Source organism: Aphelocoma coerulescens, chromosome 2 (assembly GCF_041296385.1).
Source record: "Aphelocoma coerulescens isolate FSJ_1873_10779 chromosome 2, UR_Acoe_1.0, whole genome shotgun sequence".
Classification (NCBI taxonomy): domain Eukaryota; kingdom Metazoa; phylum Chordata; class Aves; order Passeriformes; family Corvidae; genus Aphelocoma; species Aphelocoma coerulescens.
Window position 1 is genome coordinate 9290803 of NC_091015.1, and position 22374 is coordinate 9313176.

The following is a 22374-nucleotide window of genomic DNA, read 5'->3' on the forward strand; positions in this document are numbered from 1 at the left end:
TGCACTCAGATTCTCTAAAATAAATAATAATCCTTTTAAGTAACTATCACACACATTAGTTCTTTTGGTGATCAATTACAAAGATTCAAACAATTGATTTTTTAGGCCAGAAAATATATGAATTTTTATTTTATATAATTTACATGAGTTTTTACTTGCAACTTCTCCCCTTTCAGCAGCACTGCACTACTGAGCCACAACTCTCTGGCACTAACCAGTCACTTTATTTGTTTCTTTTCCCCTTCATGATTCTGAAAAGGCCTTTAACTTTATTAGCCAGTTCTTTGATGTAAAGATCCTAGGTTTTTTTCCCCAGAAATCTTTGCTTTGAAATTCATAAGAATACCTAAGACATGGAGATTTCTGTAATTACAATATCTATACAAGTTTCCCATGAAAATGAATGCAACTAAAACACAAAGAAACAGAAACAACAGAAAATTCAGGAAATTCCGTAATGTATCTGACATAATTTTCTCTTTCCCCCAATCTTACCTACAAGGGCCTAAAAGGCACATTAGCCTGGGAAAGACCTCATCAGCAGGTAGGACCCACTCTGTCTGAAGCCCTAAGAGGCCAGGTCAGGAGAAAGGAGAAAAAGTAATTCCATGAATCTTCTGGCCATTAAACCCAAACCACAGAACAGAGACCTCTGCAAGAAGAAATACAGCCACAGCACAAGTGTGATGGCAACTTCCTCATTCCTGCAGCCTGTCCAGCAGGAAGTACACTTGGGTCAGGTTTCAAATAAGCTCTCTTTCTGTGAAGATTAAAAAATTTTCTCAGTCAGATGAAAGCAGCACAATTGAAATCTCTCGTAACTATTCGAATACAGGCATAGAGACCAGCAGCAAAGCCAGCAAGTTCTCCTTTACAGCCTCTGAGCTTAAGCAATACCAGCTACCTGCTATCCATTCAATCCCAACAAAACCCTGAGCCTCAGTTTCTGTAGGAATGTCAACCATGTAGTGGGTTTTTCAGGTGTTTGGGTGTTTTGATATGAGAGGTGTTTGTTCCAGCTGGAGGGGAGAGGGGCAGGGCAATTCACAGATGATTTGAAGCCTCTGCATTTCTTGCCTCTGTAGCTAAGACAGACCAATTCTCATTACAATATGTGCCTGGCTATGTTTTATTTTCCATACTGTCATGGTTTAGCATAGTTTGGGTTTTGTGGTGGCTGATGGAGCCCTTCTTAACGAAAAACCCAAACTATGCTAGACCATGACACATACTACATCCAGGTTTAGTAGAAAGGGATCACAAAGCCTGATAATTCAGCATTTTGTGAATGGTAAAACTTTCATAAAGCCCAAGTGTGTGTGGGGGGGAAGACCAAGAAAACCAAACACAAAATCCCACTAGCTAATGCTTAAGTAACAAATGCCACCAAGTGCCCATTTCCTGAACAACTCTTTTCAGCTGAAGTAAAGTGAAATGTTCTTTACAACTGTAATCCTCGGGAAACAGACCTACCAAACTTCTGATTTGCTGCTATTTATTCCCTGGCAGAGTCATTATCAGCTGGCTAGATTACAGCCTGCAGTAGATACTGCCTAAATACTGAGAAATAATTTTAAGTTTGTGATGAACTTCAAGTGATTCAAAAATCACTCAAAGAAGCTCTTGCAGTAAATGGTAAACATCATAGGAATTTAGGTCAATCACATGATTTAAGTTTACTTAAATTATTTCTGTACTGTTGGATCAAGCCTCAAGCTGACAATTGTTTGAACGGGGGAAATAGGAAAAGAGTTACCTGCTTTAAGTTCTGTGATGTTTTATTTTACAACTTTCTGCATAACTATATGTGTGATGTCTTTACAGTAATTTTGAAGCTCTGTACAGTCTAATTCTGATAATACAAGTGGAAGACTGTAGGGCAACTGAAGACTGAAAGTTTGCAAAATATATTAATGTTAAGATACAAAATAACATTTTCAGAGTATAAGGAATATTTTAAAAACTCTTTGCCTGTTATCTTCCTTTGTTTTACATTTGGCCAGAGACCTCTGATGTTGGGCTTGGAATCTGAATCCACTCAGGAAGTCTGTCAAGAAGCACTAAATTTCTGGAAGATTCACTTGAAGCTACACTTCATGGCACATAAGGTATCAAAGCAACCAGAGTAGTGTTACGTCTCCTATTCCCCAACAGCAGGAATGAAGTGACAGAGGTAAATGTATACTTGAAAGAAAATCATTTTTAAGGAGGACAAAGGCCCAAAAGCTGCAGTTCTAAGTAGGGTAAACTACCTCTGTCTTGTGCTTATTTTTAATCAGAAAAGGACAAAAAAGCTTAAAAGATTAGATCTTGCTACAATTATATAATGTAGGTTTTAAATTTTTCTATATATTAAGTACAAAAATAAGGTACCAATATTTAGTTGAAGCCTGCAATTAAAGTGCATAAGGTAGCCATCTCCAATTTCAAGTGGTACAACCTTATCAAAAGTAGCTCATTAAGTTACTTTATCACCTTCTCTTTTCAAATTGCTAAATTTTATGAGTTTTTTTCTGCTGCTTGGAGCAGCAAAAATCCTGTTTTCTCTCTTGTTTTAATGTTATGTCACTAATAAAACAATGGATCAAGATAAAAGTACCATGTCCCTCTTGCTTTTTCAAGAAGAGCAGTTGCATTTTAGTTTTTAAAATAATTTTCCTTTCCTTTTCTTCATTTTTTAAATTTTAAATTAGAGGTAACACATCTGACTCAATGTCTTTTGTTTTTAAATGCTCCTTAGTAAATAGAAGTGTACAGTTTGCTCCTAAACGTGCTTCATTTCCAGATTTTCTCCTCTTTATCCCACTCCCCCAGGCTTCAGAGTACCCATCTCCATGGCAACACTTGATAAGGTTGGTGGGTGGTGTTATCACAGCAGGCTTCCCCACAGAAGGTCTCAGCCATATGGATTATTTATGAACTTGCATGACAACACCAGACCCACTGAAATACTTCTTGAGCAAGTTTTTCTTGAAAGCCAGTGATTCAAAACAGAGCATCCTCACTGCAGCCAGCACCCATGAGGAGAGAGTAGACGAAAAGCAGCACCAAGGTGGTCCCTGATCCCTCTTCAGAGCTGCCTTGCTGCTGCCTGAAAGCTTCTCTTGGTCCTATGAGGCAAGATGATGAGCACCTAATGACACATGCCATAAATCATAAGTGCTGTATAAATGTCAGTCAGAAGCTGGAAAGTTGTGCTTCTGACAATGACAACCACACTAAATGGTTGCTACAACTGTGCTGTCACCAGGAGTTGCTGCTGCAGATACATGACAGCAGTTTGGTATCTCTGAGTTAGTTCCTGAACTAATCCAGCAGTTTGGTTTTGACACTGTAGTCTCTTCACCTAATTATTTTCCTAAAACTTCAGTCTATTTTTTTGCAAATTTTGCAGTTATACTGTATGCATTGAAATAGCACATACAATGTCTTGTAAAGGACTGCTGTAATAGCAGCCTAGTTCTCTAAAATCAAAGAGTGCACACCTTTTGAGCAAAAGATACAGGAGCATAAGGGCCTGTTGCATGGAACCCTTCCATCCAATAATTTTAATAAATTTATCAAGTTGCATCTTAGAGTGAGACAGATTTTCTCTAGGAAGGGAAAAAAATTATTTAGTTCTCAAATATACATGTTTCTGGTTTTTGACATAGTCAATACTCAAGATTTAATGGTTATGATTTATCTTCCTAGCTATCTGTACATTTATAATGTATAACATATGACCTTTATGATCAATAAGATGTAGGAAATATTGAGGCACCATTTATCAGACCCATTATTAAAATCTGCTTAATTAATTTTACCCTTAGCAGCATAAACACCAGCAAGAGGTCACACGGTAGTTCAGCCAGTGTTTTGGAGAGGAGTGGTTCCGATGCAGTAAGAGGAGTTTCAGATCAGCCAGTGAATATGTTAACACTTTTATCCCACTCTTCCTTCTTCATCACATGCAATCCATCCCTAATTAGGGTAAAATGCTCCAGCTTTGATGAGCTGAAGCATTTACAATGCTGAAGGTGATTAATGTTGAGAAAACTTTGTGCACTTATGATAATCAATTGGAGTAGGCAGTAAAAAACAATGTCTGGTCTTGAGACAGGGGAAATTTCAAAAATTAGAACTCAGAGAAGAAGGAAGGCAAAATCACAAAATGTAGGAACCACATCAAAAATACTACCTTGACAGAAGTTTTGTCATTTGTCTTCCTTGGATACAAATTTTTAGATGCAGACTGGGAGAGAATTCTGAGATATTTAAGGTATTGCTGAAGAGACTTGGCCAAGTTCGCATCATTTTCCACATCATAATTTCTTTCATTATCTGCATTCTGTCCCAAAGTCCTGCATAGCAAAAGCAAGGAAAAGAAAGTTACCAGCCTGTCCAGTGTAAAAGGTGGCCAACTAAAAAGGCACTGAAAGCCACTGTAGTTCAATGCATAAGGGAAAAGTCACTCAAAAGCTTAGAAACCACAAAGGTATAGAAAATTCAATGTTTCAGCAAAAGCAGTCAAAAAAATCTTGCACTATTAACAGTTTATTTCATGAATCAAAGTTAATGATTCTAGAGTAAATCAAATAAAATGCCACATCAAGGCAAAGCCATATTCAGAAGAAAAGAAAATGCTTGTAAAAAGAAAATGCACATGATTAAATTGCACCCCAAAGCAACACGGGACAGTTCTAAGATTTAAAAAACTTTCTGGATGATGATGAGATTCAGTACCAATTTGGCCCTGCACCAATGTAATGAATAGAAGGAAGACTACTGGATATGCAGAAATAATGGAGCAAGTAAACTCCAGCAAAAGGCTTGAAAAGGGAATAATGAGATGGAACAAGGATGTCTTCTGATCTTCTCATGTGCCTGGGATTCACAGAATAGTGGTGTTTCCTGAGTGGTTTAGACAGATTTTGGTGACATTTGCAAAGAAAAGCTGGAAATGTGATTAAACGACGGCAGTGTGGAGGTGTTTATATAGGATTCAGAGTTCTGTGTGCAATGAATCTGAATTATTACCAGCTGTCCTCATGTATCTCAACAACACATAAGTGGTGATGATAATTTAAATGTCAACATTGGTTACTATTTCATTCCTTGTGCAAGAAAAGAGAGAGAAAGTTCCCAGCCCTCTTCCTTCCCTGTGAGTGATGCACTGTTTTGAGGGAAATCACCTTTTGGTGTCACCATTTCCTACTCACATGCCCACACACTTCTCCAGTGAAGAAGAATTCCAGGTGGAAGAGCTTTCCAGCTCAGTGAATGAATTTGACTTTCAACATCTCTGTGGCACTGTACATAAAATTTTATTCTACCAGCCCACGTCTTGGTGCTAATGTAGAGGAATAGCCTGAGAGGGCACCATTATATCATTTTCCAAAGCTAGGGTTTAATTATATTACTTTAATCAAAAAGTAACAGACTTCCTTCCATGCTCACAGTTGTATCAAATGTGTGTCCCTACTAATTTACTACTAATGGCTGTAATTAATAATCTGATTTACTGTAGTGGCATTGCAACCAACAATGCTCACAGGTTTGCTCACTTTGAAATACCAGAAAAATCCTCCACTCCTCCCTAGGGTGAAACAGCAGGGTCACAGCAGGGTCCCATCAGGGACACAAACTCTAGGAAAAAGAAGGGTTACTGCACAGAGCACTGTAGCAAACCTGATATAATTTACCATCAGTCTTCCTTCCTTCTCATGCTGTTTGCATTTTTCTCTTATTCCAGAGCTCTAAATTCTGCCTTCTGATGGAACGTGGACGTGCAGGCAACATTATCCTCCTCCTTTTCGGCTTAAAGCCAGACCAAAACTACTCTGCAGTTTTAGAAAAACCTGGGCACAGTGCTTTCTGCTTCAGTAGAGATGAACTAATCCAAACAGGCTCTCTTCATAGGAAGGATCCCAGTTGCCAACACTCATCTTTCATTCATTGATTAATTCCAACACCTATCTTCTGCTTTCTTAACTAATTTTAAAAGGAAGGGAAAACAAAAAAAACCAGACCGAATTCTGCCCCAAGGATTTCCACTGGAGGTAATGGGAACTGAATGCACAGACAAAAGACAGTATTTAGGTTGGCTTTTCAAACCATTATTTACAATATACAGTCACTGTCACTGGTGGTAGGAGCAAAATCTGGGGTCTAAGAGTTCTCATTTTTCATATGGAGACAGTAATTGCGCTCACATTTACATTCCACTTTAGATGTAATATTTTATGCTATAAACATTTAAACAATTAAAAGGTAAAACTACAAAGCTTTACGTTTCATTTGATGACAACTTTAACAAGATACCATGAATACATGACAAAGATTTTTAAAAAATTTTGTACCTCACCCATATATCACCTTGTTAACTCAGAAATGAAAATGCATTAACTGACCTATTATTGCAACTAAATTAAAATATTTCTTTTAAATTTGACAACGTGATACTGGGAAATGGATGAAAGACAAATATATAAAAGCACTTGGTGAGTAGGAGAAAAGATCATCAGATGAGTTCTTTCTGTACACTTATTTGGAAGTATTTTCAGTTTTAATTTGCTTTGAAAAATGACTTTGCATACAATGAACTCAGGAGGATAATGACAATATCATATATAATTATTTATCTACAGGAATAATTATGTAGTTCCTACAAAATCTAGCATTTCAGAAGCTTTTTTATGGAAATATCTAAATCACTGCACCTCTGCTATTTCTGGAATGTTCACAATTAATAGATACCACACATTTTAAAATAATTTTTTCCCTTTTAAATGCTGAGAGAATCTTATTACTGACTTAATGATAGTCTTATTATAGAAATAATACTATAAGCCATTTCATACATTGAAGTTTGCTGGAAACGTTTGTGGTTTTGCCTAATTGCACCAATGAACACAACTGACATTTATTCCCTCTGTGCAGAACGGACTTTTTTCCTTTATCTTGAATCCTCTTTCAAGAGAGGGTTTTTTGAAATTTAATAAGGACTCAGGAAATACCACGTACACTCCAGTTAGCCAACAAAGAAAGAACTTTCATCTCGAAATCAAACTCCCAATTTCAGCTTTTTTTTTTTTTTTTTGAGATTAAATCCATGTCTTCTGTTTCATCAGATTTCATATGCACTAATTTAGCCTAAGTCAATTTACCTTTCAAGTGTCTGACTCTATTTTCTTGCTCTCACCAGCTCTGTGGGGATTAATGACTCATTAGTATGACTTCATATTGTCTTATTACACACGTTACCCTTAATAAAAGGTCTTCCTGCCATAATGTTTCTTTGATAATTAGATACCTACACTAAGTTGCTTTTTAAATTATTTAATTATTATCTGATAAGATTTTATAAGCACACTGAGCACACTGAGCATATAACACACTTGATCAGAATCTACAAGACACCAGATTTCCTACTGTTCTCTGACCTACAGAACACGTTGCAAATGGACAACCAGAAAAATCAATTAATGCTTTAAACTGTTGGCACATAAGATAATGCTTTCAGAAGCCCAGCTTGGTGACTGCAGAAAATCTATCCACAATAGGAACTGCTTTATGTGAACACATTTGAAATTCTGATGTTCCTGAAGTATCGATATACAAAGTGTTGTGGGTTTTTCCCTAAGAGATAGCTCTAGTTAAAAATGCAAAATATCTCAAACTTGACCACAACAGGAACTCCTAAAAGTGAGCAACTGTTTTCAATCTAAACCTTAAATAATTTCTTATGTCTTCTTTTTTTTTTTTTTTTTTTTTTTTTTTTTTTTTTTTTTTTTTTTTTAATATAAATACAAATCTGGAACACTGCAGAATATGGCCTTGATCTCATGGAAATCTGGCCTATTTTCTCTTACTCTCATGAATAAAAATTTTAGGTACTCTCAAAAAAAAAAAATCCCCAGAAGATCATTTCTGATACCATCTACTGAGAGTAATCCATTCAATAATGACATTTTGTGTATCTAAGCAGTGAAAACATGTTTATGGATTCAACCACATGTTGTTATCACCTTTATGGTAATCTTTAGATCACAATCTTCTTTAGAAGTTAAGTTTCTACCTTACTGCACTTCGGAAATGGTGCTGTGATTTTAGGAAATGCTTTTGAATCAGCAAACGTGAAATACACGGTCAAAGTCTCTGAATTAAATCAAAACAAACTGAGGCAAACACTGCTGAAGATACTGGGCAGTATCAATTACACAGCATTTTATTTCCAGAAAAAAGCAATCTAGGAAAGAAATGGTTCTGCAGTATATGCAAACCACATACTGCAGTACATGAAGATCTGAATTCCAACATTCAATATTTTGCCCATCAAGGCTTGAAGCTCAAATTTATCCCACTATGATTGATGAAAGTTTTTTAACAAAAAGCCCTTTCTTTCAATTTCACTACATTTGAGAATGTACTTAAAATCATGTAAGAGAAATAAAAAATTGCCATTTTTAACTGTTCCTAAAATTTCATTCTGGGGTTTGTGTGGCTGGATTGCACTTAAAAGCCTGTAGGACAGAACAGACCAGGTGAAAGAGTTTCTTTATATGTGTAACTGTATATGAAGATGATATAATTGCAGGTTCTACAACCATATCACTCCACAGAATTACAGATGTGTCTCTTGTAACCAATTACTGCAAAGACACCCCTCAATACCTTTCAAGCCACGTCCCAACATCATTTTCTGTCATGGGAACTTGCACAAATCTCTCCTTCCTGGACAAATTTTGCAAGTACCACTAGGAATCTATGGACTTCAAATCAATTAAAGGTATATTTTGACTTTGAAAATATACTTAGTTGCTCAGAATGTCATGCAATGCTTATTCCAGAATAAAATGTCTCCTGTGGTTGAGCAAGTATAAGATTCCCTTTTTTAGCCAGTCATAGGTAGGGATGGCTGAACTGACACAAGACAGTGCATGAACAGAATCAAAGGCCTGATGTTTTGAATTCTGACACCTTAATTAACAACAGAAAGTGTATTTCTTTAACTTGATGATAAATAGAAGAACAAGGTCCAGGGTTTTAATTCATTCTGTCCCTTGAACACTGGTGGACACCTTCATCATATAGGTGGTGGCTTTTGTGATTTTTAAAATTCTGTTTCTGTGCCAACCTCTTTCTTATCATTTGCAAACCCTTTGAAAAACCAGGCAAAAACACCACAGAAGACTTACCTTCCTGTGTCAGATCCTTCAGATGTGAATACATCAGGATGTCTGCTGTGGATTTTGTGAATGGCTGAGAGCTCCTGACCAATAACATGCTGTGTGTAATCATCTCGCCAGGTAAAACCTGATAAATAATGAAACAAACAAACAAAACCAGAATAAAACAAATTCACTATTTAATAAATTTTAAGTTTGGCAAAAATGTGTCCTATATAAACATTAAAAAAAAAAGAAAAAAGAAAAAAGAAGCCTCATTTGGTTGGAACCCAAGAGTGAACTACAGATCCTTCTCTTCTGTCTGAAATTCTGTTAATGAAATTTTGCTAACAAAACTTCCAATAGAATTAAGACAGTAATTCATGCAAGGACATTTTGAAAGCCTTTGGTCCTAGCAGAATCTTAGCTAGCTGCAAACTACTTTTAATAGATAAAAAAGGGTTATTTTGGACAGCTATGGAAATTATCCCACTAGCTGGTGTCTGTTGAAATGTTGTTTCACTTCTTCCTCATTCACAGCACATTGTCCCCTTTCTGTTTTCCCCATGAAACGCTAAGATTTAGAATACTGAGGAGCTAGTACTGCAGTTTTAGAATAACACACGTGGAGGTCAATGTAAGTTATATTTAAATGTTGTGACAAAGAATTTTTCGACAACAGGGAAGTGGAACTATGTAGGCAAATTACAGTGATTACTTGTTAATATGTGCACTGCCAATCTTATGGTAATTATACTTGAAATAATGATATAATCCCAAACATAATTGTTACCTGATTTGGAGAGTTTTACATGTTATGGTAACACTTCAAATCATTGAACTTGCCCATGCAATTATCTGCAGATATTTAATAACTAAATATCACATAACTCAAGAGATTTTCTGCATTTATGCCATGTGCAGCCAAACACCACAAGTCTCTCCAATTAAATTTGATAAAAGTTACAGATATGGTTATCCTGATAATATCTTCCTGTAAGAAAGCACCTAAATAAAACCTTCTCTAGCACCAGATGAAGCAGTTGGATCTGGTTGTTAGAAGCAGGAAGGGAAGTTGCTAGAACTTGGGAGGGGGATTTTCTGGTTCCGTCCCTATTTCACATACACATTATAAACTTCATCACAATCTGAAGTCAACACAAGGTTTGTTGGTATAGGCAGACTCTTAGGATGCAGATAAAGCACCCTCAGCCTTAGGAGAACTCAGAACTTGGCCACCTCATTACTTGGGTGGGTGCTTTAACCATTGGGCTGTTCAGATTTTTCCACTGTATTGAAGTTATAGGAGAAAGGTTCACAAAGGCTCTCTGGACTTCAGGCGGCTCTCTTGAAAGCTGTTTCTTGCATAGGCAAAGTTACAGCATTTCAGGGAGTGGGTATCCAGAGCCAGCCCTACAGCTGCCAGCTCCAGCTGTAGGCATACCTGAAGCCGCCCTCTGTTCACGTTACAAAGCATTATATACCTTTCTTTGCAGAGTATCTTAATACATAACAACCAATAAGCACCATATACAATGCCTTTACATTTGCCTATAGCCTATCATAACTACTACCATCACCATATTATAGTCATTATTATCCAATCACAAGAGTAAGTAAATTACAAGTTAAGCTTACAATGGAAAATTCTCAGACATCTCTTCTTCTTGCTACATTGACACTTCTTGTTTGCCTGCAATAGCTCTCTTTTTGGTAAAGACATGTTTTCTATTTACTTATGCTTCTCTTGAGACTTATTTACTTGGTGAAAAACATGTCTTTGTTTGTAGTCACATACCTTTGTCCTAATCATAAAAATTTCCTTCCAACTCATCTTCAGCCTTTGCCTTCTCAGTTATTCAGTGATCAGTGTTTCAGCAAAACATCTTTTACTCTATATCAAAACTTGCTTTCATTTCTCTCTCATCCTCAGTTTCTACATTCAGAGATCTTTCTGCCAAGCCTACATATCTGTGAAACTTTCTTACCAAACTTTCATCCTCTCCAACAGAAGTGGAATTATTTATCTGTTTACTAAATTCTAGAATTAGAAAAGAAGTCTAAATAGGACATTTCTCCTTTCTGCCAAAGGAGAAAATTCTGAGCATGCAGAAATAAAAATTACTTTAATATTTATCAAATTTTCATCCTAGGGAGGAGATACTTTTTTAAGTTCAGCGTAAGTTTAGACAGGGCTAGGAAGCATTAAAACTATGCTGTTGTCTGGGATTTAGACAAGATTTAGGGGGGAAAAGAAAAGGCCCCATTTGGGCAAGATTTAGGTAGACTGCATCCCAAACTTTTTTTTTTCATTAGTAAAAATAATAATAATAAAAAATCTGAACAATGTAAGTATGCATGAAGGCTCTAACAAGCAAAAAAAAAGCTTTCTAACATTCCACTTGTGATCCTTCTTTCTCCTCTTCTTAAATAAAAATGTTTATTGAGGAAACACTTCACCTGAAGCCATATTAGATGTTAATGGCTACAGTAAATGACTCCAGACACTTGGGAGGGGGAAAAATACGTGTCTCTATCTAATCTGGTTTTATTCCTGATTCATCCTTTTCAAATGCAAATATCACCTTTTCAAAGATGCCATGTAAGAAGATGTATTCAAATAGTTTCAAAAATCTAAATCTAAGGCTGCTCAGAGAATGTTTTTATGTGAACACATAAAAATGAGTCACCATGCACCTAAGATTACTTTGGTGTAGCTTAATTAAAATGATTTTTAAAACAAAGTTGAGATATATTCCATATTTATTTATTTATATACATGTATGTATGTATATTCAAGTTCTCTGTTGTCTAGCACTACACATTTCTGTTTGTCTTATAATCTCATGAAGGAGAAAAAAAACTAAGATAACTTTCAAGTTCAGGAGAATGTGCAACACAAAAAGTTTGGGTAAAATACATATATATTAAAATCAGCAGCATAGCCTAAAAACTACTAATTTATGAACTATGAGTCCAAAATCACTACAGTTTCACTTTCTACCTCTACGCCAATACCAACCCTACTAAAGGCTGAAGAATACACAATAAATAACAAACTTTGAAGAAAAATACATTGAATTATTCTGAAGAGCTTTTTTTTTCAAATTAAAGCAAGAAGAGTTCATCCATGGTACCTGCATACAGATAAGAAATTAATCTCTATGAATCCTAAGCAATACAGATTTTTGTGCCACTAAAAGCCAGTGTTTTCAGTAAAAGAACATATGAAACCACTGTGATGCCAGTTCTCACTGGTCAAGAGAATGGTATATCTGTTATTATCTTCAATATATCTTTTTTCTCCTGCTGCACTATTTTAACATTTTTTCCTAATGCATTTCATACCAGTAAATGTGCACTATCATCCTTAATGCTGTAAAAAATATAACTATGGCACAAAAAAAGAGTAAGTAGATGAGACAAAACCAGAATACTTGTTATAGAGCTAGAAGGAAACTAGAGTTAAGGGAATATCCCCTCTCAGCTGTACCTCCAGCACTTCTTACTCACATCAGAGTTAGAACAAAACATGGGTGAAAACCACAAATTTTAACTAACTCAAAAACCCCCTTGTCAGTAATTTAATATTGCTGTGTCTTATGCAACCATCTCAGGAACTGCAGAGCGCCTGAAGCTAACCTCACGCCAATCATTTTCCAGCATTGTTTCAGTTTCAAAAAAAATATCTCCCACACACTGAGCTGAATAAAACAGCACATTCAAGAGCCATAATGCCATGCTGACAGCTGCAATCAAAATTAAGGCTGAGAAGGAGCATATGACGCCGTGCGGCGATTTCCTGTTGCCTTTGTCTGTGCCATCCCACCTCGCGCCAGCCCCAGCCTCGCCACCCAATTATTACAATTTGTCTCCAGTGGCTGAGCAGGATCACAGCAGAGCTCTTGTGCACACATTACTTCCATGTCACTAACGGGGAGCGGCGCAGGGGGACTCCCAGCCCCCATTAACCATCCCCCCTGCGGCAGCAAGGCCCAGGCCCTGCGTCTCCCAGCCCCGAATTCCCACAGAGGGACAATGCCAAGGGAAGGGAAGGAGTCTGGCAGACACTGAAATGACGCAGGTACAGTGACAGCAGCAGACACAGAACTGCTCTCAGTTGAAGGTCATTGATAGTAGTGAGACCCCACGAAAAGCAGTCATGGGTAGACGTTTTCCCTACAAAAGTAGCACTTTTCACTGGTGTCAGCCCAATGTTTAATTTTTTTTTTTTTTTTTTTTAAATTTATTTGGACCTCCGTAACCTAAATGCATGTGAAAAGGGAATGCCAGTATAAAGACACTGAAGACAAGACATTAATACCTTTATTAAACTCAACTGGAAGGTCAAATCTAATGGAGGTTTTCCAGATATGACACAGTCTTTCCCTATTATCATCAGATATCTCCCCAGATCTTTTATTTCCACAGCACAGTCCTTTATTATTATTACACACAGCTACAAAAATAATAATAAAATTGTATAGATCCCCATTATATTAAACACTTAGCAATAACTATGCCAACAGAGAGTACTCTTCTAAGAATTATTTTATTAGCTGAAATCAAATCAAAAGCAAGTACTGTAAATCATGAAGAAAGCAGTATCAGAGATTCACAGTGGTAAAGATGTTAGCTTCTGTCTCCAAAATTAAAAATTATTTTCAAATGCAACATAATATTGCACTCAACCTCCTTAATTGGCTTTGCTGCTATAGCAATTACAGAGAATTACTGAAAAATAATCAAAATTCTAATAGGTATTTCCTTCTCTCAGCTGATCAGTTTTTCTAAGCAATGGCATTCTTTTGTGTGGTTTTGAATCTGTTTTCCATCTTAGAGGAACTTGATATCTCTCCAAATATACCTGACCACATCTTTAATGCATGTAAATTATAACAGCAACTTCTGAAAACATTTATCTGCTACTTCTCTGTCTCAACTTAATCTAGTTCTGACTTATTCATACAAATAAATTTCCCTCCCTTTGAAGGCCTAAGCAGGAAAACAACAGCTTTTTAACACTTCAGAAGAGTTCTGGTGTAAATCAGAAGAGCTCAATTTAAGTCCTTTAAAGAAACAACAGTTCTCACTGCCCAAAGATGTGTCTGTACAAATGTTGCTGCTGCTGTTCCCAATCCTTTTCCCAACCAACATGGCTGAGGCTGAACAGGGCTCTGCAGGGAAGTCCAGCAGAACCTTTGTCTGACAGAATGAGCCATGAGACTCTTCCAGCTCTTGTGCCAATCAAAATCTAAAATTATTAGTTCTGCATCAATATATTACCAACAAAATTATTTTTACATACCAAGTTCATTGAAAATGACAGGAGATTATTCTATATTGGCAGAAACCTATATACGAAAACTTGATCCTTCTTTGTCAGGAAAATCCCCTTAATAAAGGCTCAAACCCCTCAAAATTATTCAGAATTAAAGCCAGAACAGGCACTATTTTTGAGTCATGACGTTATTTCTTCTCTTTTTGGTAATGTTATGCATTTTGTCCCTATATGGTGGATTAAAAAATAATTTTTTTCTCTGAGCTACCTTCAACTGCTCTGTCATTTCAGCCAGGAAACTCTCAGCTGCAGAGCTCAGAGACTTTCATCCCCCATGCCATGTGTTGCAAACTGTTAATGCCTACTTTAGCTGTCAGAATGTCTGCAGAATTGGGGATGATTTGCTTTCTTCCCTATTTTCACAACAGACAGGTCAACGTAACGTATAGACATGCTTTTCTGCAGGCTGCCTTTCCACATTCTCCAGAGGAGCTGCACTTGTTCTCATTCCAGACCTCCCTTTTCAGAGCTCAAGGACGTGCCCAACAATGTTCACATATTTCAGCTCCGGCTAAGTCAAAATTGCACCTTTAATGCTGAGGTTGCTGTGTACAGCAAAATTAAGTCTTTCAATTGATATTGCTGTATTTTCTACCTAAGATTGCAGCGAAAAGATAAAATCCTGGTGTTTCTTCTTAAAATAGAACTTCATCCAAAAGCAATTTTGCAATAAAACTTGCAATGAGAAGTCAATGGCAAAAATAGAAATAGAGAAGCTAAACCCACGTCCTAAACCCCAACCTTTTAATTCCCCCCATTTCTTTGTATTGGAATATTTATTTTTAGTGAAAATTTTGACTATGTTTTCTACAAAGTTGGAAGGAAGTCTGCCAAGGCACTTTATATTACACTTTCACAAAAACTTACTTTAATTGAATTTTTTTGTTCTGGTCTAACTTTGTGTTTGCTTTCTAGATGACAAGAAAATCTTGTTCAGAATTTATCTGAAGAAATGACTGGCAGTTATAAGCAGTCATCACCACTCTTGTCCAATCCATTTCAGCCAGAGCTGTGGTCATCCTCTCCTGAAAGTCCTCAGGAGCTTTTTTGTTTCATTCCCCTTTCCAGTGCCGGGTACCAGGTTTGCATTGGTGACTTTGTTGCCTTCTTTTGGCGTTTCTAGTGAGACTTTTCTAATATGAAGAATTTCATTTGCTGCATTCAGCAGCAATTCACTCATACTCACAGGCAAAGAGCTTCTGTTTGAATGAACAGATGAAAGGGCTGCCTAAGGATTACAGCTTCAAATTTTCATATATTGTTTTATTATACATAAAAGTGATAATCACCATAGAATTAAATTACAACCATGATCTGCTTACAGTCCTGATTTTAATTTACTCCAAGTAACTATCCCAGAAGGTAGAGGGAAGGCTTTTCTCTTCAGTTATTTTGAAATTTTTCTATTATTTGAAAAAGCCAAATGAGTGCTTCATTTGCCAAGGAGATTATAAAATGCTCTCACTGAGTCACAGGACTCAGTATGTAATGTTTCCTTACCTTTATTTCAGCTTTTGCAGAGAGCTACAAATAATTGGGTTTCTACAAGAGAAAGTTTCTAAGTGGTACATAATACTGTTCTGCCACTGGAGCTGATAGTAATAAAAGAATAATATGATAATGCAAAATATATCTCCTGACTTTCACACAGAACAGGTTACTTTCCAAAAACTATAGCAGAATGGATACATGATACCCAAATCCTTGAGATGAATCCCATGCTTCACCACGTCACATAAACCTTCCCACAAATTGTTGACCCTCAACCCAAAAGCAGATCACTTCATTCACAGAAATGCTTTTCAGCAAGGGAGGCTGTCTTGCATCATTACAACTTTATATTGATGTTCAGCTTTAATTTAACTCATGGCCAATCCCATCTTCAACTTGATGGAATATCTTTCTACCCTGTCTAGGCTGTGACATATTTATTAAAAAAACAATCAACTCTAATACATGGTGAGTAAAGGTGCACCTCCTATTCCTCCGTTTCCTTCTGACCCTGGACTATGCACAGACATTTGCTCCGTGCTGTCAGCCCAAGGAGTTTTCATGAACATGACGAAATATTCACATGCACTCAAAATAGTGACACTAAAATAAAGATGAGACTACTTTGCTTGTTTCACTGAGCTTTGAACCCAACTGCAGTAGCTGACAATCACGTCAAGATGCATGTAACTATTCCAAATTTAACTCAAAAAGGTCTGATGTTAGTTCCACACTGCAAAACAGCTCTTTAATACATTAATCCTCTGCGATGTCCTTTTAGAATAAGAAGTGATGGTCTCTTGTTTTTTAACAAAATTACTTTCATTCTTCCGTTCCTTTCTCTTTCCTTTTCTATCTTGTTATTCCCTTCCAAGATGTCTTACACCACTCTACACTTTCATTCATTTTTCTCAAACACAGGATCTCTTTAAGTATGCAGAAATTGGTTGTACTGCTAGACTGTACAATGCTAAGAATGGAGATTTTGTCCAAACAGTAGTTAAGAATGCATTTAAAATCAGCAGGTTTTCCTTCTCACTTTATTTTATCCAATTCATTTCATGCTATCAGTAGGATGACAGCTTATTGTCACAAAAAATACAGTTCCTGGGAAAGGACTTTTGAAGTGTCTTCAGTCTGGGAATTAAAACATCACCTGTAACAAGGCAGAATTGGTTGGAAATGTGTGGGAACTTAAATCAGTACAGAAAATTAAGTGGATTTACAGGTTACACTTATTCTGGCAAATTCATCTCAGACCTACATTCTTCATGTATTTTTAAATGCTTATGAGCAGAACTGTTCCTTCAGCTCCACTTAGTGGTTCTCACTCCCATTTTATGTAACTGTCAGACTCTCATTGATGTTTGTGAAAAATTGGCTGTCAGAGCAGAGCTCTCAGCTGCACATGCAAAGCCAATACCCAGGGGTGCCACCCCGGGCTGGACAGTGAGGGCTGCAGCTGCAAGGGCACCTCCACCTTTGGTTCTGAACAAAATTCCCTCTGACCAAAGTACAGACCATGCACCAGCAGCGTGGAGGGAGGGTTACAATAAGCCACAGCAAAGGCTTCTCCAGGACACTCCCAGTCTATTCCATCAGGAAACCCAGTATTCCTGAAACATTTGTCCTAGGAAGGTCTTTAGGTCTGCTACTCACCATTCTCTGTCTTGCATTATGACAAATACAAATTAAAGCAGATTAAAGTGATTTGTTTATCCTAAAGGATTGGAAGAAACTCTATTCACAGTTTGTGCTGAACCCTATCTTCCATTTTCCACTTTTAAGCCACTTCTCTGGGACTGTAAATTCCTCCTGGGAGAGGCCATATATTGCATGTATTTGCAGAGGCTCTTTCTACAGCAATAACAATAACAATAATTGTTATTGTTGCTATTATTATTAATAAAAGCCCAGCAGTTGCAGAAGAGAGGGTTCCCTTAGGAACCTTGTAAGGATCTTGGTGGCGAAAGCTGGGAGTTTTCCAGGGAACTGCATTAGCCAAGTCAGTTTGCCTGAAGCAAAGATGAACAATCTGCAGGTCATGCTGTTTCCCCAAAATCTGATTAGAGCTCCTCAGGTTTCATTTTGAATTCACCCCATGTAGAGAAAATACACACACTGAATTTGTGCAACCCTGAAAGGCATTTTCACACAGAGAAGTATTTGAATTATCTTCTTTTTTATTTTCTTGTGCACATAAATTTTTGGATATTGACCCTCCAACCAACTGCAAGGGAGGATGCAATTACTGTACATTGAATGACAGATAATTTTTTAATTAAAGCCTTTTTAGTCCTTGCATCTCAGGGCTCTGATTTACAGTTCAATTCCAATTAAAAAATCACTGTACCACTTGTAAGCCAAAGTCCAGTGTCTGCCCATGTATTTAGCTGGTGTCTATGGGTAAAAATTATATCATTTGACTTATTTTAGCCAACAATGAAAGGGATTTAGTGAGGGAATCTCTGACTGACATGATTTCCAACATGGTGTTCCTTTTCCCTTCCTTCTTTCATGTAGTTAATACCTCAGTAAGCTTTAATAACATTTCTGGACAATTCAAATAGTGCTGATTCATGGATTCACACCGATGCTTTGACAGCTGCACACACTATTGTTTCTTTACTGCTTTCTGGAGCTGATCTCTCTGAACACTTAAAATATGCCACGACAGACCTGTGACTCAGTTTTAACAAAGTATACCACAGTGGTATGAAAAAGTGGGGTTTTTTTGAACCTCTGAATTAGTTTTTGAAAATTACTATCAATGAATTAAAATATATTCACTAAAAGAGCTGGAACAAGTTCATCAGATATGAACTTAAAGCCTCTAAAATCTGAGTCTTTAGGAGCACAGTTCCTGTTGGCGTCTATTCATAACACATCACTTCATTCAAAAAGCTTCATCATTTTTTTGCTCATAACTCTAAAGGGCAGCTAGGTTTAAATGTAATTTACTGGAAACTCCAACATTAACAAAATGCCTCCAAAAAAGGAAAAATGACATAACACTGAAATAAAACATACAGAGGCAACATAAAATTCCTGTTAGTCCAGGGAGAAATTTTATCTTTGAGTTCTATGCTCAGCTAAAATCCATATATTCTAAAAAAAGCTTCACTAATTTCATGCCACTAAGGTCTAACGCTAATTGCACAGACCTGCTATTCCCAGTGTGGTCACTATGAACTCAGAGAACAAACCATGGCTGGAGGTGTAGCCTGGACCTGCAGGCTGAGCCACAGAGTGGGGAGCACCAGGAGGGGGGACCAGAAGCACCCATGCCTTCTTTTGGATCCGCCCTTTAGCTTGTAATGTGACACCAGCTCCGTGGTTCGTTTCTCTATGTGCATCACAGATACAACAAAACACAATTTCAGGGATTCAAGTTGTACTGCATCTCATGAGGCATTTAAATATTGTAGAACTGGGCTGGCATAAACAAGGAACAGTGGCAAAACGAGAGTTCATCAGGAGCTATTGCAACGTGGCATGAAGTAAGTGGCAGGTACTTGGGTTTTTTCTTAACTTCAGTGTATTTTTAGAATTTAAGGACTAGCAACTAATATCAAGGAATACATTTTCAAAAACACCATTCATTCCAGGAATTTGTCCATCAGCAGCTCTGAATGCCCTACAATGTAGCAAACCTCCTTTAAAGCAAACAGAGGTGAAGCAGCAAGGATGTTAGAGCATTACAAAAACTGGTGGCTTAGCTCTTATGTCTCATTGTTAGTATTGTTACAGAGGATAAGTCTTCTGATCAGTGGCTCCCAGCTTTATGAAATAATGATATATTTCTAGATAATCGACTGCTACCTATTACCATACTTTTGATGTGGTGGAACAGTCACGTGCCTTATTTTCCACATCCTCGGGGTATCCTGGTTAAATGTCACATGCATTTTTCTCCCATGTTAAGAAAACAAAACCTGCATATTAATTCTTTTTAAGGGAGGCATAAAATGCAATAAGAAAGGAACACTGATTATTCTATTCATCTATAAACTACTCCAATAGACTTATAAATAATACTGGTAAATGTAATGTAGCTTTAATTAACAGCAGTGCTCCCTCCATGTTACAACAGTCCTGATAGATGAAACCTTCAACAATCAATCTGATTGCTCTGAGAGAGGTTTAAACTAATTTACAACAAAAGACATAAAGTTAAAAAGCCAGAACATCGCACAATTTTTACAAGTATTTTTTATTTAAATTAAGATCTCTGTGTCACTGACCAGGTTTCTTACTAGAGAAATTTTAAGCAACTCTCTCTGTAAATGTAACAAAGAGCTGAGGTGTCCAAGAGTTCCATACATTCCTCCATGGCTGTTCCAAATATCAGAATAAAATTAGAAAGAACTTCCCTCTTCTAACTCCAAAATGCTTATAGTCCAGTTGTCCAAATCTGTAGCTCAGCAAGGCAATCTACCTACAGAGTGTTTGCTATTCTGGCCCGAAAAGGCACAAATCGAAGAAAGCAAAGAGCAATGAGGGAATTTCACACAGTGTTAGCAGTTTCAAATGGAAAAAAATACTTTATCTAGAGAAACAATCAGTTTATTTTACACTTTAGGATTATTTGTTGAAAGGAGGAAACTAGAATCTAAGATTAATTTGTTTTATTTAGTATGACATAAAAGAGAAACACAGGGTATTGAAAATTCAATGATTTGTTGCTAATTTGCTATTCCTACTTGCCATTTATTTCTATGCCTATATATAAACTGTATTTTTAGATTTTACTTTACATGCATTATATGACACTAAAGAAAATATTTCCTTCTCTCAATTACTTATCAGCCAAATGCCAAAGGTTCAAACATATAAACTGAACATGTCTGTCTTGACAGCCAGATAAGACTGAGCTTTTGTACTTTACATTATATTTAGCACTGAGTCAGGCTTGGTTCATTTTGCTCTATGCAGTACCAATCTATGCCCTTAAATCTATGACATTTTGAGAAGCCAAATATAACCAGTGTTACTCAGAAAGATAATTTTTAATCAACCTGTTTGGTTAAAGTACATTAGAATTGGTCAAGATTTCCAAGATTGCAGAAAATATATTCTTATTCACGTTGATACATCATAAAAAAGACAACTGTCTTTTTCATATCTATTCTGTATTTAGGAAAAAAATCTCTTTAGTTGACTGTGATGTTTATATACTTTGTGGGTGTAATGTTTGGAGGGGGTGGTGTGTGATCCCCATTTTGGCCAAGGCTAAATAAGATCGTCCAACCACACCAGATTTCAACGCTCCAGGCATCACCACTGCGAGGCATGATGTGCTCCTCAGGTGTCCCTGTTCCTAGAGCTCCTCTCCAGGTGTCACACTCAGGTGTCACCCAGGATTCCCCCAGCAGTACCTGGCACAGAAGCAGGGCCATTTATTTCCCATGGCTCTCCTAGAGACTGAGCAGGTTATGCAGGATAAACATGCTCCAAAAAGCCTTTCTCTCCATCACTACTGAAGTTTAGCTGGAAATGTTTCCCAGGACAGGTCTTGTCCTAGTTTCTGTGTAGCCTTGGATGATGTGGGGCTTTGCAGGAAGTGGTTGGATGAAGGGGTGCAAGAAAACACACCTGTATGGGAACTTGTGTAAATATTGCACCAAAAAAGCTAAAATAGACCCTTTCCCACTCTCCCCACATTCTGGCCTTACACTGATAACAGGAATAGGAAGCAGCAAGTGATTTTTTATTATTCCTGTTATCACTCACATTAATGCCATTTCAACAGATCTGGTAGTCCAAACAATGATCATATTGGTTGTAAATCCTGTTTACTTTTACTGTAAGCTCTTCAAACTCCCTTGAAGAATACAAGGCATTTTTCATAAAACAGAAGTCAGGCCCAGGAAAGAATAGCTTCTAGTCAGGTGTTTAGGATTCAGTTATCCCTAGCTAATACCAAACACCAGTTATCCCTCATACCAAACACCCTAATGTATACAGCCTGGATATATCCCTTCTCCTTCTATTCTTTGCATTGTTTTTGTTGGCCAGGGAAAGTTTCCTTGACATAGTTTTGACAATCCCACAATTAATTTGTCTTCATTTCATTGTGTCCTTAATAACACTGTGTAGGCAATAGATTTCAAGTCTTTCCAAGTGGAATGAAGCAGAAGTGCGCTCACATCCCTAATAAATTGTTTATTGAATATTTATTTTTACTTGGATGACATAGTGCTTGTGAATCCGCTGGTGGTAAAGCCCATGCTTACACGCTACAGCACAACATTTATTGAAGCAGCTATTCTTGCCAAATCTATATTGCATTTATAAATCTTCAAAACAAGCCCTGGTAAATGTCACTTCTTAAATGCTTGGCAGAATCAATGACAAGTGACGCTGCCTTTGCCCTTGAAGAATTCGTGTGTT

General features: G+C 37.0%; 1 protein-coding gene across 3 annotated transcripts in view; it reads right to left on the reverse strand.

Moving 5' to 3' along the window:
- Positions 1–22374, reverse strand: part of PTPRN2 (protein tyrosine phosphatase receptor type N2) — a 658488-nt gene that overhangs the window by 418324 nt on the left and 217790 nt on the right. For all 3 annotated transcript variants that reach the window (XM_069006416.1, XM_069006415.1, XM_069006418.1), the window contains exons 4-5: positions 9180–9297; positions 4181–4343 (exon numbers count right to left, since the gene is read on the reverse strand). In XM_069006416.1, the coding sequence (XP_068862517.1) occupies positions 4181–4343; positions 9180–9297 (281 nt within the window). The remainder of the gene's footprint in view (positions 1–4180; positions 4344–9179; positions 9298–22374) is intronic.